Consider the following 16,309-nt stretch of genomic DNA (forward strand, 5'->3'; position numbering starts at 1 on the left):
GAGCCCTCAGTTCTCACGGGTGGCACTTTTTCTCCAGCTGATTACACTTTTCTTCTGTACCAGTTAATTTTTCCAACTTCTAATTGAATAAAGGCAGTTTTCTTAAAAAAAAAAAAAAAAAAAAAGAACGAAAAACGGAAAGGAAGAGGAAAGAAAGGAAGGAAGAAATGAAGGAAGGAAGGAAAGAAACGAGAGGGACAGAAAGAGAAAAAGGAAAGAGAGAAAGAAAGGAAAGGAAAGTAAGAAATGGAAGGGACCTGCAGAAACGATTCACCACGCGCTGCTGACCCTGGGAGGAGCCACAGGTTGAACCAGCCCCTCCCAGGCTGGACGCCCGCCGCGGACACCGCAGACAGTCCCACCCCCGGCGGCGACAGCAACTCTCTGAATTCCGGAAAGAACCTTTTCCAGCGGGACCGGAAGCCCGGCGGGGACCGTAGCGGGGACGGACTGACCTACCGACCATTCTTCCGGGTCCAGAAGGTGGTCTCTGCCCGTGCTCAGAATCCAGGGGCCCGGGGCTGTAGGTAGGAGTTAAGTGGGTGGGGTCCCTTAACCGGGGTTGTCCGGTGCAGGTGGTGTGTGTTGTTTCGCTTAACGTGTCAGTGGCACAAATCACGCGAACTTCATAAACATTGTGCGTTCGGAAGCCTTTCCAAGATGAATTTAATCCCTGCGTGAGCCCACGTTAGGCATTCACGAAGGCATGTGCGCTGTTCTCTCGGAAGCGGCTGGCCGGCTTCCCATCCTCGCGCGCGGCTGTGGGTGCAGGTCCTCACGTCCCAGCCTCCCATGGGCCCAAGGCCTTCTGGGCTCCAATTTGAGGCGAAGCCACCCCAGATCCGTAATTTTTCTGCAGTGATTTATTTTTACCTTTCAGGTAAGTTCCAAAGCTTCCAGCTCACACTCAGACGTTTTCACTAACCCAGCTACGTATTTGCAACATACTTTTTTCAGATTCCTCGACAAGGATATCCTAGCGGTGAAACAACACCGTACTGGGAGTCAGAACGTCTGGGTTCTAGTCTTGACTGCCATTAACTAGCGGTATGACATTGGAGAAGCTTTTTTGACCCTTCTGGATTTCCGTTTCCTTTTCTGTAAAATGAGGAGCTTGGAATAAGTGACAAGTTTCCTTCCAGTTTTGACATTTGGGTTATTGCCTCCAATGTGTCTTTCCAGTTCCAGCCTCAATTACATATCTGTGCTTTGGTTAATATCTTGTAGGGTCCTTCCTCCCACTCCATTAATCTGTGCTCTTCTCAAATCAGGTTTCATACTGATTTAAAAATTAATTTCTCAAGGAATCCTGTGTTTCCCGAGCACTCTACTTCTTGGTCCAGGGGCACAAACGTAAATAAGATTTTTTCCATGTGCCATTCTTAAAAGTATTTAATGTGTGTAAATACTATTGAATGAATTTCCAAATCTTTTTTTTTTTTTTTCTTTAGACAGAGTCTCACTGTCGCCCAGGCTGGAGTGCAGTGGCGTGATCTCGGCTCACTGCAGTCTCTGCCTCCTGGGTTCAAGCGATTCTCCTGCCTCAGCCTTCCAAGTCGCTGGGATTACAGGCGCCCGCCACCATGCCCGGCTAATTTTTGTACTTTTAGTAGAGAAGGGGTTTCACCATGTTGGCCAGGCTGGTCTCAAACTCCTGACATCAGGTGATCCGCCTGCCTCGGCCTCCCAAAGTGCTAGGATTACAGGCATGAGCCACCACGGCCAGCCTGAATTTCTAAATCTTAATGTGTTTATTTCGTTGGCATTAAATCAGATTTTTCCTTGAATAAGCCTTTTAAGGTAAAATGCTTGCTCGATTACACACACATACACAACCTCATAATTGTCCGAAGGTAAACAAGTTAATGACTTGTGAATATTTTTAACTTATAAGCAATGAATCCTCAAAGCTTATAAGCCAGTACCAAAACATGTGATATGGTTTTAAAATAGCTGATGATAAAGTATATACATCTTCTCATTTTCTCCTCATAGTCTTGTAATAGGAGGGACAGATATTCAAACACTTATTTATTTATTTATTTTTAACAGAGATCCGGAAAATGAGGCCCATAGGAAACAACTGACTTGCTGAGTCCAGATAACACTTACTGTCAGAGTGAGTGTCCACCTAAGGTTCCTTTGTTGCCTAATAAGATATTTTCTTCACTATACTGTACTTGTTTCCGTTATCATTTCTTTTCATTCTTTTAAAAAATATTCAGTATAGGCCAGGCGCGGTGGCTCACACCTGTAATCCCAGCACTTTGGGAGGCCAAGGTGGATAGATCACCTGAGGTCAGGAGTTCAAGACCAGCCTGACCAACATGGTGAAACCCCGTCTCTACTAAAAATACAAAAAAATTAGCCGGGTGGGCTGGCAGGCACCTGTAATCCCAGCGACTTGGGAGGCTGAGGTAGGAGAATCCCCTGAACCCAGCAGGCGGGGGTTGTAGTGAGCCGAGATCACGTCATTGCACTCCAGCCTGAGCGATGAGCAAAACTCCATCTCAAAAAAAAAAATTCAGTATATTCTATTTACCATGTCAGAACCATAAATTTACTATGTCAGAACCATAAAATACACTTTGGGAAGATTGGTTGAAATGTAACATTTAGGCTAGGCGTGGTGGCTCGCGCCTGTAATCCCAGCACTTTGGGAGGCTGAGGCAGGTGGATCACCTGAGGTCAGGAGTTTGAGACGAGCCTGGCCAATATGGTAAAACCCGGTGTCTACTAAAAATACAAAAATTAGCCCGACAAGGTGGCGCACACCTATAGTTCAAGCTACTTGGGAGGCTAAGGCTGGAAAATCGCTTGAACCCAGGAGGCAGAGGTTGCAGTGGGCTGAGATCACACCACTGAACTCCAAACTGGGTGACTCCATCTCAAAAAAAAAAAAAAAAAAGAATGAAATGTAGCATTTAATGTCTAGTTATCTAGCAAAGATCACCCGACCAGAGCCTTAATTTCTTTGGTCACATCAAATAACTATTATCATTTGTGAACAATTTTAAAGAATATCTAGTAGAAAATATAAATATATTTATATAATATATATGTTGTATATAAATGTGAAATATAAGCATATTGTAGAAATGCCATATTATGAGAGAAATCATTAAAAAAAATTTTTTTTTTTTTTTTGAGACAGAGTCTCGCTCTGTCTCCCAGGCTGGAGTGCAGTGGCGTGATCTTGGCTCACTGCAACCTCTGTCTCCTGGGTTCAAGCAATTCTCCTGCCTCAGCCTCCCAAGTAGCTGGGACTACAGGCATGTGCCACCATGCCCAGGTAATTTTTTTGTATTTTTAGTAGAGACGGAGTTTCACCATGTCGGTCAGGCTGGTGTCAAACTCCTGACCTCAAATGATCTACCTGCCTTGGCCTCCCACAGTGCTGAGATTACAGGCATGAGCCACTGCGCCTGGCCAAAAATTTTAAGACTTTGTAAAAGTTTATAATTTTGTTCAAGATAGCTTTATGTGGTTAAGGTAAACACATTGAAATACTTCATAATTTCCATTGTTTTTTTTTTTGTAATGCTGAAGAATATATGTGTCTCTCAGTATCTATGGGACATTGGTTCCAGGACCCCCGCCGCCGCATACCAAAATCTACAGATGTCCAAGTTCCTTATATAAAATGGTGTATATTTACATGTAACCTAAGCACATACCGTTGTATACTTTATATCATCTCTAGATTACTTATGATACCTAATACAAAGCAAATGCTATGTAAACAGTATACTTTAGGGAATAATGACAAGGAAAAAAGTGTACGTATTCAGTAGAGACAGAACCATCTTTTTAAAAAATTAAGAAAATTTTCCATCCACAATTGTTTGAATCCACAAATGTGGAACACATGGATACAAAGGGCTGATTAGTAATGTTTAATGATATAAAACAATATTCACAATATATTCTTTAGTGTAAAAAGTTGTAAAACAAAATTAATATGACCTTATTTTTGTGAGTAAAATAGATAAAAGCACAAAGAAAAGAGTTGAAAATATATATATTAAAATGTTAACTAAAGTTATTTTCGAGTAGTGAGTAAAAGAAAATCTATACTGAAGAGTCTAAAAGGCTATACCCACTACTTGGAAATGTACTCTCCATTGAAAAGCAAACAGACAAACAAAAAAAACCTTAAAATGACTTTACAATTTATAGAAATAATTTTGCATATTATTGCAATGAAAACGCGACCCTAGGTTATAATCAGTCATTGTATGTAGTGTCTGGTGTGCCTGAGATTCATCGTATTGGCAAGCTTGCTTTAACGACAATGAACTGTTTGTGGAATGGACCCTGGCTTATTAAACTTTGAATCAACAATATCAAGCAGAAAGCCTGGCATATGGTACTTAGGAAGTGTTTCCTAAGAAGAAAACATGTTCTTCATTTTTTTTTTTTTTTCGAGACAGAGTTTTATTCTTGTCGCCTAGGCTGGAGTGCAATAGCACGATCTCGACTCACTGCAACCTCCACCTCCCAGGTTCAAGTGATTCTCCTGCCTCAGCCTTCTGGGTAGCTGGGATTGCAGGCACCCGCCACCATGCCCGGCTGGTTTTTGTATTTTTAGTAGAGACAGGGTTTCACCACGTTGGCCAGGCTAGTCTCGAACTCCTGACCTGAGGTGATCCGCCTACCTCGGCCTCCCAAAGTGCTGGGATTACAGGCATGAGCCACCACACCCAGCTGGAAAACATGTTCTTTTTACATTGTTTTTGTCGTTCCTGCCCTTAAAAACTGAAAAGCAAAGCCATAGAAATGCAGTCTTGGGAGCAGAGGCAATAGAGGCCACTGGGAGGAAAAGAACTATATATTACTAATGAGTTCTGTTACAGTTTTCTCTCAAAAAAAACTCTTCTTTCATTCTAAGAATAATACTCAAAAGGCATTATTCAATAAATATTGGGTGTCTTCTTCCTACTATAAAGCATCTTTTTTTAGGGGGTGAGATGGGAAGATGGAAAAGTGTTAAGAGTTGAAAGACAATTCCAACTAGAGGAAGTGTGTGCAAAGTTTCAGAGATGAAATGAGAAACCATCAGAGATGATAGGTGGGTTACAATAACAAAAGCTTGAGAGGTAGGAGTGTACGACTCTAAGAGTGTAAGAAATAAAGTAAGGCTGGGCATGGTGGCTCATACCTGTAATCTTAGCACTTTGGGAGGCCAAGGTGGATCACTGGATCCCGGGAGTTTGAGACTAGCCTAGACAATGTGTTGAAACACCATCTCTACCAAAAAAACAAACAAAAAAATTATCTGGGCATAGTAGTGCGCACCTCTAGTCCCAGCTATTAGGGAGGCTGAGGTGAGAGCATCACTTTAGCCTGGGAGGTCGAGGCTGCAATGAGCTGTGACCACACCACTGCATTCCAGCCTCCAGCCTGGATGATAGAGTGAGACCCCGTTTCGAAAAAGAAGTTTCAGGGTGTTTAACAGAAATATTATCATTTGGAATTTGCACTTTAGAAACATTACTCTAGTTGTGATTTGGTTAGTTGATATTTCAAGAGTGAAAAAAGAGCCTTTTACGAGTTGTTATTGTATTTCAATTCTATCATAGTGGTAACATTAACAGTAATAATAATAGCTAGTATCTAGAGAGTACTTGGTATGGAATCCCATCTCTTGATGAGACTGAGATTTTTCAGGGCAGGAACCCAGTTTTACTCATTGTTGTAAGTCTAGTGAGCTAAGTGTAGTCCAGTGCTATGCATATAGTAAATATCCAATTAATATTTGCTAACTTGATTTGAATATTATTTTAAAACCTTTTTTTTTTCCAGGAGAAACATGAACCAGAAGCTACTGAAGTTGGAGAACTTGCTACGATTTCACACTATTTATATGCAACTGCACAGTCTGTGTCAAAGAAGAGCCTTAAGACAGTGGAGGCATGGGTTTTCATCTGCTTACCCTGTGTGGACAGCTCAACTGTATGCCTGGCCCTGGCCAACAGATGTGCTCACTGGGTCTGCTTTATCCCAGTATAGGCTTCTAGTAACAAAAAAGGTAGTTACAGATTTCTTTTTTTTTTTTTTTTTGAGATGGAGTCTCACCCTGTCACCCAGGCTGGAGTGCAGTGGCGCAATCTCGGCTCACTGCAACCTACGCCTCTTGGGTTTAAGCAATTCTCCTGCCTCAGCCTCCTGAGTAGCTGGGGTTATAGGCATTAGCCACCGCGCCCGGTATAGTTGCAGATTTCTGTAAGTTATTTTATTACTTGGTCTAAAATGAAAGTGCCTAGAACCATGAGTAGAAATCCATTTTGAGTATTTTATCCTTTACAGAGTATTTATTACTTAATGCTATACTCCAAGCCATAGAGCTTTGTGAGAAAGGAAAGTTCTGGTTAATTGTGTGGTGCTGATGAATTTGGTTCCTTGGAAATCAGTGTAAAACAGTGAATTAAGGATGCAGGATTTTAATTTTAGCTTAAGGTTTAACTACTTGTGGGAGTGTTTGTTGGTAGAAACAGTAGCTATGGCCGGATGCGGTGGCTCACGCCTGTAATGTCAGCACTTTGGGAGGCCAAGGTGGGCAGATCACAAGGTCAAGAGATCGAGACCATCCTGGCCAACATGGTGAAACCCCATCGCTACTAAAAATACAAAAATTAGGCCAGGCACGGTGGCTCATGCCTGTAATCACAGCTCTTTGGGAGGCTAAGGCAGGCGGATCACAAGATCAAGAGTTCAAGACTAACCTGGCCAACATGGTGAAACCCCGTTTCTACTGAAAATACAAAAATTAGCCAGGCATGGTGGCGCATGCCTGTAGTCCCAGCTACTCAGGAGGCTGAGGCAGGAGAATCGCTTGAACCTGGGAGGTGGAGGTTGCAGTGAGCCGAGATTGTGCCACTGCACTCCAGCCTGGGCAACAGAGTTAGACTCTGTCTCAAAACAAAACAAAAAACAAAACAAAAATACAAAAATTAGCTGGGCTTGGTGGTGCACACCTGTAATCCCAGCTACTGGGGAGGCTGAGGCAGGAGAATGGCTTGAACCCAGGAGGCAGAGGTTGCAGTGAGCTGAGATCGTGCAACTGCACTCCAGCCCGGGTGACAGAGCAAGACTCTGTCTCAAAAAAAAAAAAAGAAAGAAAGAAATTGTAGCTATGATTGTGGTAGATATTTGAGAATAAGTCTAAATTGTCACTTAAGTTTTTTCTTCCTTTTTGTTTATATGTTCTGATTTTTTTAATAGGAAGAAGGACCATGGAAATCTCAGGTATCTTCAACAAAATCTAAAAAGGTGGTAGAAGTATGGATTGGAATGACTATTGAGGAACTGGCCAGGGCAATGGAAAAAAACACAGGTAAGTCAGATATTTTTACAAAGCAAAATATGGGAATGTTGGAATACCAGGCATTTTATTTGCAATGAGATTTAGGCATTGAAAGATTAAAAACTAGACTGGCACTTAAAAAATATATTAAGTCATTGTAATATTCTTCACTTTAAGTCATAATCCCTGGTTAGTTTCTTGACTCTGCCAAATGTAGTTCTCCAAGATTTTGCTTTTAATTAAAGTGGAAAAGATTTTCTTACATGAATTAAGTTTTCTTTCTCGGAAGTTTTGTGGGCTATTAGAATAAATCCAAAGAATGTTTTTAGACTGAGGGGCTATACTTATATACTTTCTCTTTTTGTTTTTCTATAATTTTCTTTGTTCTTTCTTTTTTTTGTAGTTTTTTTTTTTTTTTTGAGACAGAGTCTTGCTTTGTCCGGTATAGTGGCACGATAATGGCTCACTGCAGCCTTGGCCTCCTAGACTCAAAACAATCGTTCAGCCTTAGCCTCCTGAGTAGCTAGGACTACAGGCATGTGCCACTATGCCCAGCTAATTTTTTATTTTTTGTAGAGACAGAGTCTCACTTTGTTGTCTAGGCTAGTCTTGAACTCCTGAGTGCAAGTAATCCTTCTGCCTCAACCTCCCAAAGTGCTGGGATTATAGGTATGAGCCACCATGCCTGGCCCTATAATTTTCTGATTTCCTTTTTTTCACTCTTTTTATTATTATTTTTTGAGATGGAGTTTCACTCTTGTTGCCCAGGCTGGAGTGCAGTGGAATGATCTCGGCTCCCTGCAACCTCCACCTCCCAGGGTCAAGTGATTCTCCTGCCTCAGCCTCCTGAGGAGCTGGGATTACAGGTGCCCACAAGCAGGCCCGGCTAATTTTTGTATTTTTAGTAGAGACGGGGTTTCACCATGTTGGCCAGGCTTGTCTCAAATTCCTGACCTCAAGTTATCTGCCCGCCTCGGCCTCCCAGAGTAATGGGATTACGGGCGTGATCCTACCATGCCCAGCCTTTTCTCTCATTTTGACAATATCTGTAAGGCCAGCAGAGAAATACTGGTAGTAGCCAGGCACAGTGGCTCACGCCTGTAATCCCAACACTTTGGGAGGCTAGGTCAGGAGATCGAGACCATCCTGGCTAACACGGTGAAACCCCATCTCTACTAAAAATACAAAAAATATTAGCCTGGCGTAGTGGCGGGCGCATGTAGTCCCAGCTACTCGGGAGGCTGAGGCAGGAGAATGGCGTGAACCGGAGAGGGGGAGCTTGCAGTGAGCCGAGATTGCGCCACTGCCCTCTAGCCTGGACGACAGAGCGAGACTCCATCTTAAAAAAAAAAAAGAAATACTGGTAGTAATAACTACAACTTGTCATAATATTATTTTTATTTATAAATGGAGCATATTATTGTCATTTTTATATTCCTTCATTGTGATGTGCTTATTACCAGTTTAGGATTTTTGAAACAAAATTTGAGTTTTCATTATAAAGTGACATTAAAATTCAGTATATGAGAAATACCCTGTTGTTGTAACAAAGTGTAACAGACTCTTGGGGAAAAAAAGAATTAATAGTGACTCATATATGTTGAACTGTTAATATGTACCAGTACTTTTTTAACTCTTGTAATTCTCACAATGCCCTAAAGTTAGGTATCCTTATTTACATGCTGGGAAAGTGAGGTTTAGAGAGGATAAGTAATTACCCACTATTTCCAGCTAGTTTGTGGGAGAGCCACGATTTGAATGTAGGGAATATGGGGAATATTTGAACCTATGGAATATGGCTCCAGAGCACGTGCTGTTACTCATCAACCACATTATCTTTCAATAATTATTTTGTAAATCACAGCAATGCTAAACTTCAATGTGTTTCCTGCCTGAAAGTGTTACTACTTTTTGTGCATGTACATCCTTACAAAGAGTACAAAATTGTTAGCATACTGTTTGGCTTTTTTTTTTTTTTTTTGAGACAGAATTTCGCTCTTGTTACCCAGGCTAGAGTGCAATGGCACACTATCTTGGCTCACCGCAACATCTGCCTCCTGGGTTCAAGTAATTCTCCTGTCTCAAGCCTCCCAAGTAGCTGGGATTACAGGCATGTGCCACCACGCCTGGCTAATTTTGTATTTTTAGTAGAGAGGGAGTTTCTCCATGTTGGTCAGGCTGGTCTCGAACTCTCGACCTCAGGTGATCTGCCCACCTCGGCCTCCCAGAGTGCTGAGATTACAGGCGTGAGCCACCATGCCTGGCCTGTTTGGCATTTTTAATAATTTTGCAGATGGATTATTCAGTCATTTTATAGCTAGAAAACTTTGAAAATAAATGAATATGGCTATGTCATTCAGAATTTTTCTAAGGAAAATTGTATTGGTGTGGTTTTATAAATAGTATTGATAATAGGCTTGATTTTTAAAACTTTTTTTTGAGGCAGAGTCTTGCTCTGTCACCCAGGCTGGAGTGCAGTGGCAGGATGCTGGCTCACTGCAACTCCTGCCTCCCTGATTCAAGCAATTCTTGTGCCTCAGCCTCTTAAGTAGGCTAGGATTACAGGCATATGCCACCACACCCAGTTAATATTCGTATTTTTAGTAGAGACAGAGTTTCACTATGTGGGCCAGGCTGGTCTCGAACTCCTGACCTCAAGTGATCTGCACACCTTAGCCTTCGAAATGCTAGGATTATAGGCGTGAGCCACTGTGCCTGGCAAAACTTTTTATTATTAGCAATTATCAGACAAATATGGTAGCAGAAAGAATGGAATAAGCTTAAATATATGCATAAGTCAGTGACAACAGATATTTTATTTTATCCATAAATACTTCAGTATGTATCTCTAAAAGATGAGTACTCCTTTTTTTTTTTTTTTTAAACATTACCCCCTACCCCTATACACATAGAGGAACCCATAACCATAATTCTTTAGTATGACTAATAAATAGAATGATTAAAATACAAATTTAGTGTCGTGGAGCAGTACTCTAAACGCCAAACTGATTGTCTATGATGAAAATAAATGTGTCTGTTTGAAGCTTATTTCATATTCAAATCTCTTCTGAATTAAAGATAGTTTTCATGAGGTAATTATTTTTAACTACTATATACATTAGCGATATGAGTACATTTATTCCCTCTTTTCCTGGGTCAGTTAAGTAGCTTGATATAATATTTCTTGTTGCAATATGTTGGACACTTTTCTACATGTAAATATTTATTTAAGTCTTGGATAAAAATAAAATAGTATGTTAATACCATATGCATTTAACACAGAGGGGAAACGATTATCTCTCTATGTAAGCTACCTCTCAAAAGTTCGGTATAATGTATTGGAAAACTAGAGTATTAGGTATTTTTAGCATTATTGGAAATAGAATTGTACTCATAATTTTTTTTTTTTTGAACAGAGTTTCACTCTTGTTGCGCAGGGTGGAGTGCAATGGCGTGATCTTAGCTCACTGCAACCTCCACCTCTCAGGTTCAAGCAATTCTCCTGCCTCAGCCTCGCGAATAGCTGGGATTACGGGTGCCTAACATGCCTGGCTAATTTTTTTTTTTTTTTGAGACAGAGGCTTGCTCTGTCACCTAGTCTGGAGTGCAGTGGTACGATCTCAGCTCACTGCAACCTCTGTCTCCCAGGTTCAAGCGATTCTTCTGCCTCAGCCTCCCGAGTAGCTGGGACTATAGGCATGTGCCACCACGCCTGGCTAATTTCTGTATTTTTATTAGAGACGAGGTTTCAGCATGTTGGTCTGGCTGGTCTCAAACTCCTGACCTCAGGTGATCCGCCCACCTTAGCCTCCCATAGTTCTGGGATTACAGACGTGAGCCACTGCGCCCAGCCGCCTTGCTAATTTTTGTATTTTTAGTAGAGTTGGGGTTTCACTATGTTGGTCAGGCTGGTCTCGAACTCCTGACCTCAGGTGATCCACCCACCTCAGCTTCCCAAAGTGGTGGGATTACAGGTGTGAGCCACTATGCCTGGCCAACTCATAATTTTTGTTTTGAAATAGTTTTACAGTTCTCTGAGAGCATATTCACATAGTAAATTTGAGTTGTATCATTCTTAAAATGTGTTTCCTTGGGAAAGCATGTGGTAGAAAGATAAATAGGAAATAGTTTCTTGGCATTATTGTGGAGTATGATCAGTGGCTTGCTGGTGCTGGCTTGCATCAATCAGCTTGTGAGCTTATTGCTAAATTATAAGGAATTATTTGAGCTGGTTGTTAAACAGCTCAAATTTAAAAAATTAAGTCACAAAGGTAGTAAAAACTCAAAAACTCACTGGCTGGGTGCGGTGGCTCATGTCTGTAATCCCAGCACTTTCAGAGGCTGAGGCAAACATATCGCTTGAGCCCAAGAGTTTGAGATCAGCCTGGGCAACATGATGAAGCCTTGTCTTTACAAAAGGAATACAAAAATTAGCTGGGTATGATGATGCGAGCCTCTAGTTCCTGCTTCTTGGGAGGCTGAAGTGGGAGGACTGCCTGGGAGGCAGAGGTTGCAGTGAGCTGAGATTGTGCCACTGCACTCCAGCCAGGGCGACAGAGTGAGACCCTACCTCAGAAAACCCCAAACAAACAAATAAAACCAACTCTTCACTTCCCAGTTATTTTATTGCATTTTACAATTATCTGTGTTCTCAAGGTTATTTATGCCTATCATATCTATATGGTAAAAAGACTATATAGTAGTCTACTGCTGTGCATCTCTTCCCAACTCTGCATTCAGTGACTTTATGTTGGTAGCTTGTAATCAACCATGGTGGGCATATTTGCACCATGGAAATTGGAGAATACTGTAAATTAGAGATTTATTTTTGAGAGCATAGTTATTAAACATTTGCCAGCACACCAGTGAATAGGATGTTCTTTTAGTGTAATGTTCTGCTTATCTGAGGATGGCTTTCTTCCTTTTTTTTTTTTTTCTTGAGACAGAGTCTCACTCTTGCCCAGGCTGGAGTGCAGTGGCGCAGTCTCAGCTCACTGCAACCTCCGCCTCCCGGGTTCAAGAGATTCTCCTGCTTTAACCTCTGGAGCAGCTGGGATTACAGGTGCGTGCCACCATGCCCAGCTAATTTTTTATATTTTTAATGGAGATGGGGTTTCACCGTGTTGGCGAGGCTTGTCTCAAACTCCTCATCTCAGGTGATCTGCCCACCTCAGCCTCCCAAAGTGCTGGGATTACAGGTGTGAGCCACCGCACCTGGCTGCCTTTCTTTCATATCTACTCTTTAAATATATTTTTATAGGGTGACTGCAAGTCTGGAACATAAAACTACCTATTTCATTATCATCACAGATACATTTATTTATCATCCACAGGGAAACATGACTGAGATTAAAACAAAGCACATTAAATAAAATGAAAAAGAGAATAAGTAAATATTTTTCCTATATTTCAAGAGTTTTTGGTTTGGGTGCAGTAGCTTACACCTGTAATTCCAGAACTTTGGGAGGCCAAGGTGGGAGAATTGCTTGACCAGGAGTTCAAAACCAACCTGGGCAACATGGCAAGACCCCTTCTCTACAAAAAATTAGTAGGATGTGGTGGTGGCACCTGTGGTCCCAGCTACAATGGAGGCCGAGGCAGGAGGATTGCTTGAGCCTTGGAATTTGAGGCTACTGCAGTGAGTTAGGATTGCGCCATAGCACTCTAGCCTGGGCAACAGTGCAAGACCCTGTCTCAAAAAAAATTTTTTTTTTTTTTTTTTTTTGAGATGGAGTCTCACTCTGTCACCCAGGCTGGAGTGCAGTGGTATGGTCTCGGCTTACTGCAACCTCTGTCTCCCGGGTTCAAGCGATTCTCCTCAGCCTCCTGAGTAGCTGGGACTACAGGCGCCGCCACCACGCCCAGCTAATTTTTGTATTTTTAGTAGAGACAGGGTTTCACCATATTGGCCAGGTTGGTCTTGAACTCCTGACCTAGTGATCTGCCTGCCTCGGCCTCCCAAAGTGTTGGGATTACAGGCATGAGCCACCGTGCCTGGCCAAAAATTTTTTTAAAATAAAAAATAAAGACTTTTTGGACACCCTAGATACATAAACAAGTGAATGAATTGCGGATACATGTATTCAGAGATGTATTTTGTGTGTGTGTGTGTGTGTGTGTGTGTGTGTCTGTCTGTCTGTCTGTCTGTACATACTGTCAGTTCTCATTATGAGTGGATTATTTATTTTAGGTGTGGATTCTGTATTTGAAAATTCACCTACTCAACAAAATGTATTTGCAGCTCAAAAATCAGTACTTGCCGGGCGCGGTGGCTCACGCCTGTGATCCCAGCACTCTGGGAGGCCGAGGCAGGCGGATCACCTGAGGTCAGGAGTTTGAGACCAGCCTAGCCAGTATGGTGAAACCCTGTCTACAAAAAATAGAAAAATTAGCCAGGGATGGTGGCGTGCACTTGCGGTCCCAGCTACTCAGGAGGCTGAGGCAGAAGAATTGTTTGAACCTGGGAGGCAGAGGCTGCAGCTAGCCAAGATTTCCCCACTGCACTTCAGCCTGGGTAACAAAAGCGAAACTCTGTCCCAAAAAAAAAAGAAAAAAATCAGTACTCAGGTTATCTTGCAGTTATTATTGGACGTGTGCAGAACAGTGAAAAATGTGAGTTGTCCATTGTACATGTTCTGAAGCTGGGGTTGAATGAGGTGACACTCTGTTTCAGCTGTCGTACTGCAAACAAGTGTCCTTTTTGTATTCTATTTAGTGCCACATTTTTTTCACATTTTTATGTTTTTTGTTGGTAATTTTGTTGTTTAAAATGGCTCCTAAATGTGGTACTGAAGTCCTATCTAGTGTTCCTAAGCCCAAGAAGGCTGTGATATGCCTTACAGAGAAAATATGCATCTCAGATAAGCTTGTTCTGGCATGAGTTATAGTGCAATTGGTGATGAGTTCAATGTTAATGAATCAAATATATATATATAAATATATATTTATATATAAATATTATATATATAAGATATGTATTTATATATAAATATATATGATATGTATTTATATATAAATATATATGATATGTATTTATATATAAATATATCATATATTGAGATTTATTATATAGATAAATACTATATATTATATATAATACTATATATAAATATATATCTATCTTTAAACAGAAATGCATAAAACAAAATTATGTATTGATTAGTTGATGAAATGTGACTAAAGGCTTGCAGGAACCCAACTTTATATTTCCCCTCAGAACAGTGGTTCAATATTTGCTAATTCAATAGTTTTGGTGACTTTATTGAACATAATTATTGCAAATAATGGGAATTGATTGTATATACACACACACATTCGTGTATACATGACATTTGTGACCTTAAATTTTTAGAGAAATAGACTACAATCAATTATTATAAATACTAAATTTATCTTAATGTTTTATTGATGATTCAGATGGCTTAGAATACATAAATATTCAAATATTTATGAATATGCAGAAAAGTCAGTTAATAGAAATGTATCATATTTTAAATAATTAAAAAACATTTTTTAGCTTCCTTGTGATTTGTTAATATTAGAGAAACACTTTGCATAGTTATTCCTCTCATTGAGTGTACTGTTTATATAGACATTTATTAATAGGGATTACTTTCTTGAGCATTTAATTAATGATCCTAAAAGGTTTTATTTTATTCCAACCAGATTATGTATATGAAGCTTTATTGAACACTGATATTGACATAGATTCACTGGAAGCAGACTCACATTTAGATGAAGTCTGGATCAAAGAAGTGATAACGAAGGCAGGGATGAAGTTAAAGTGGAGTAAATTAAAACAGGACAAAGTCAGAAAAAATAAAGATGCTGTAAGAAGGTAAAACTTAACTGTATATACTGGCAGGGTTTGGGGAAGACTACATAGTTATATTTACACTTTTTAATGGAAAGATGTGCTTTAAAATTTCTTTTGTAATAAAGATATGTGTGTATAAACTTTTCTTCAAAGTACTTAAAGCATTAGAAAGTGTATTATACATTCAAGTTATTATAAAACTTTAAGGATTTTTAAAAATTTGCTGAATGTATACATTGGTCTGAATTTTCAAATTTGATTCAGTTCTGCTCATTGTTATGAAAATGCAAACTACAGGTAGGTAGGCAGTTATTAAATCGTCTGTCATAAGTCATTATATGTATAGGAGGGGGAAATAGGTCTAATCCACGCTGAATATTGGGTTTTATTGTTAATGGTAGTTCACAGGGATAAATGTGAACCAATTCACAGGCTATAAAGTATTTCTGATATTTAAGAAATGAAACTCTTTTGCTGTTAATTGTAGGCCCCAGGCAGATCCAGCTTTATTAACCCCAAGGTCCCCAGTTGTTACTATAATGGGCCATGTTGATCACGGAAAAACGACATTACTTGACAAATTTCGAAAAACTCAAGTGGCAGCAATGGAAACTGGAGGAATCACTCAGCACATTGGTGCCTTTCTTGGTATGAACACAAATTACCTTACAATGTGCTTGGGAACCCCACTTATTATTTTCTTAAACTAAATGTCATAGTATGAAATATACGAATTCAAAGTAAAAGAGAAGGCTAAAGCTTACAGTCATTGGTTTGATGAAATGTAGGGCAAGTGGTTAGTAAAGCTGTTTTTTGTACTTTCTATAAGAAGAAAATTGTGTTAACTGTTAACTTTTTTTTTTTTTTTTTTGAGACAGAGTCTCACTCTGTCACCCAGGCTGGAGTGCAGTGATGCAATCTTGGCTCACTGCAACCTCCGCCTCCCCAGTTCAAGCAGTTCTCCTGCCTCAGCCTCCCAAGTAGCTGGGACTACAGGTGTGCACCACCGTGCCTGGCTAATTTTTGTATTTTTAGTTGAGACAGGGTTTCCCCGTGTTGGCCAGGCTGGTCTCAAACTCCTGACCTTGTGATCCGCCCGCCTCAGCCTCCCAAAGTGTTGGGATTACAGGTGTGAGCCATCGTGCCCGGCCTAATTTTTTTGTATTTTTAGTAGAGACGGGGTTTTG

General features: G+C 40.5%; 1 protein-coding gene across 5 annotated transcripts in view; it reads left to right on the forward strand.

The window, feature by feature from the left end:
• Window positions 1–381: 381 nt before the first annotated feature.
• MTIF2 (mitochondrial translational initiation factor 2) overlaps window positions 382–16,309 on the forward strand; it is a 32,762-nt gene continuing 16,834 nt past the window's right edge. The window contains exons 1-7 of one of the 5 annotated variants that reach the window (XM_054547550.2): window positions 382–527; window positions 2,053–2,119; window positions 3,155–3,292; window positions 5,806–6,031; window positions 7,225–7,336; window positions 14,972–15,143; window positions 15,610–15,770. In XM_054547550.2, the coding sequence (XP_054403525.1) occupies window positions 3,285–3,292; window positions 5,806–6,031; window positions 7,225–7,336; window positions 14,972–15,143; window positions 15,610–15,770 (679 nt within the window). In that variant the 5' untranslated portion in view covers window positions 382–527; window positions 2,053–2,119; window positions 3,155–3,284. Of the gene's footprint in view, window positions 881–2,052; window positions 2,120–3,154; window positions 3,293–5,805; window positions 6,032–7,224; window positions 7,337–14,971; window positions 15,144–15,609; window positions 15,771–16,309 lie in introns of all 5 variants that reach the window. The other 4 variants (XM_054547549.2, XM_009237300.4, XM_009237303.4 and 1 more) reach the window with 4 other exon arrangements.

This window comes from Pongo abelii, chromosome 12, assembly GCF_028885655.2.
Source record: "Pongo abelii isolate AG06213 chromosome 12, NHGRI_mPonAbe1-v2.0_pri, whole genome shotgun sequence".
Taxonomy (NCBI): domain Eukaryota; kingdom Metazoa; phylum Chordata; class Mammalia; order Primates; family Hominidae; genus Pongo; species Pongo abelii.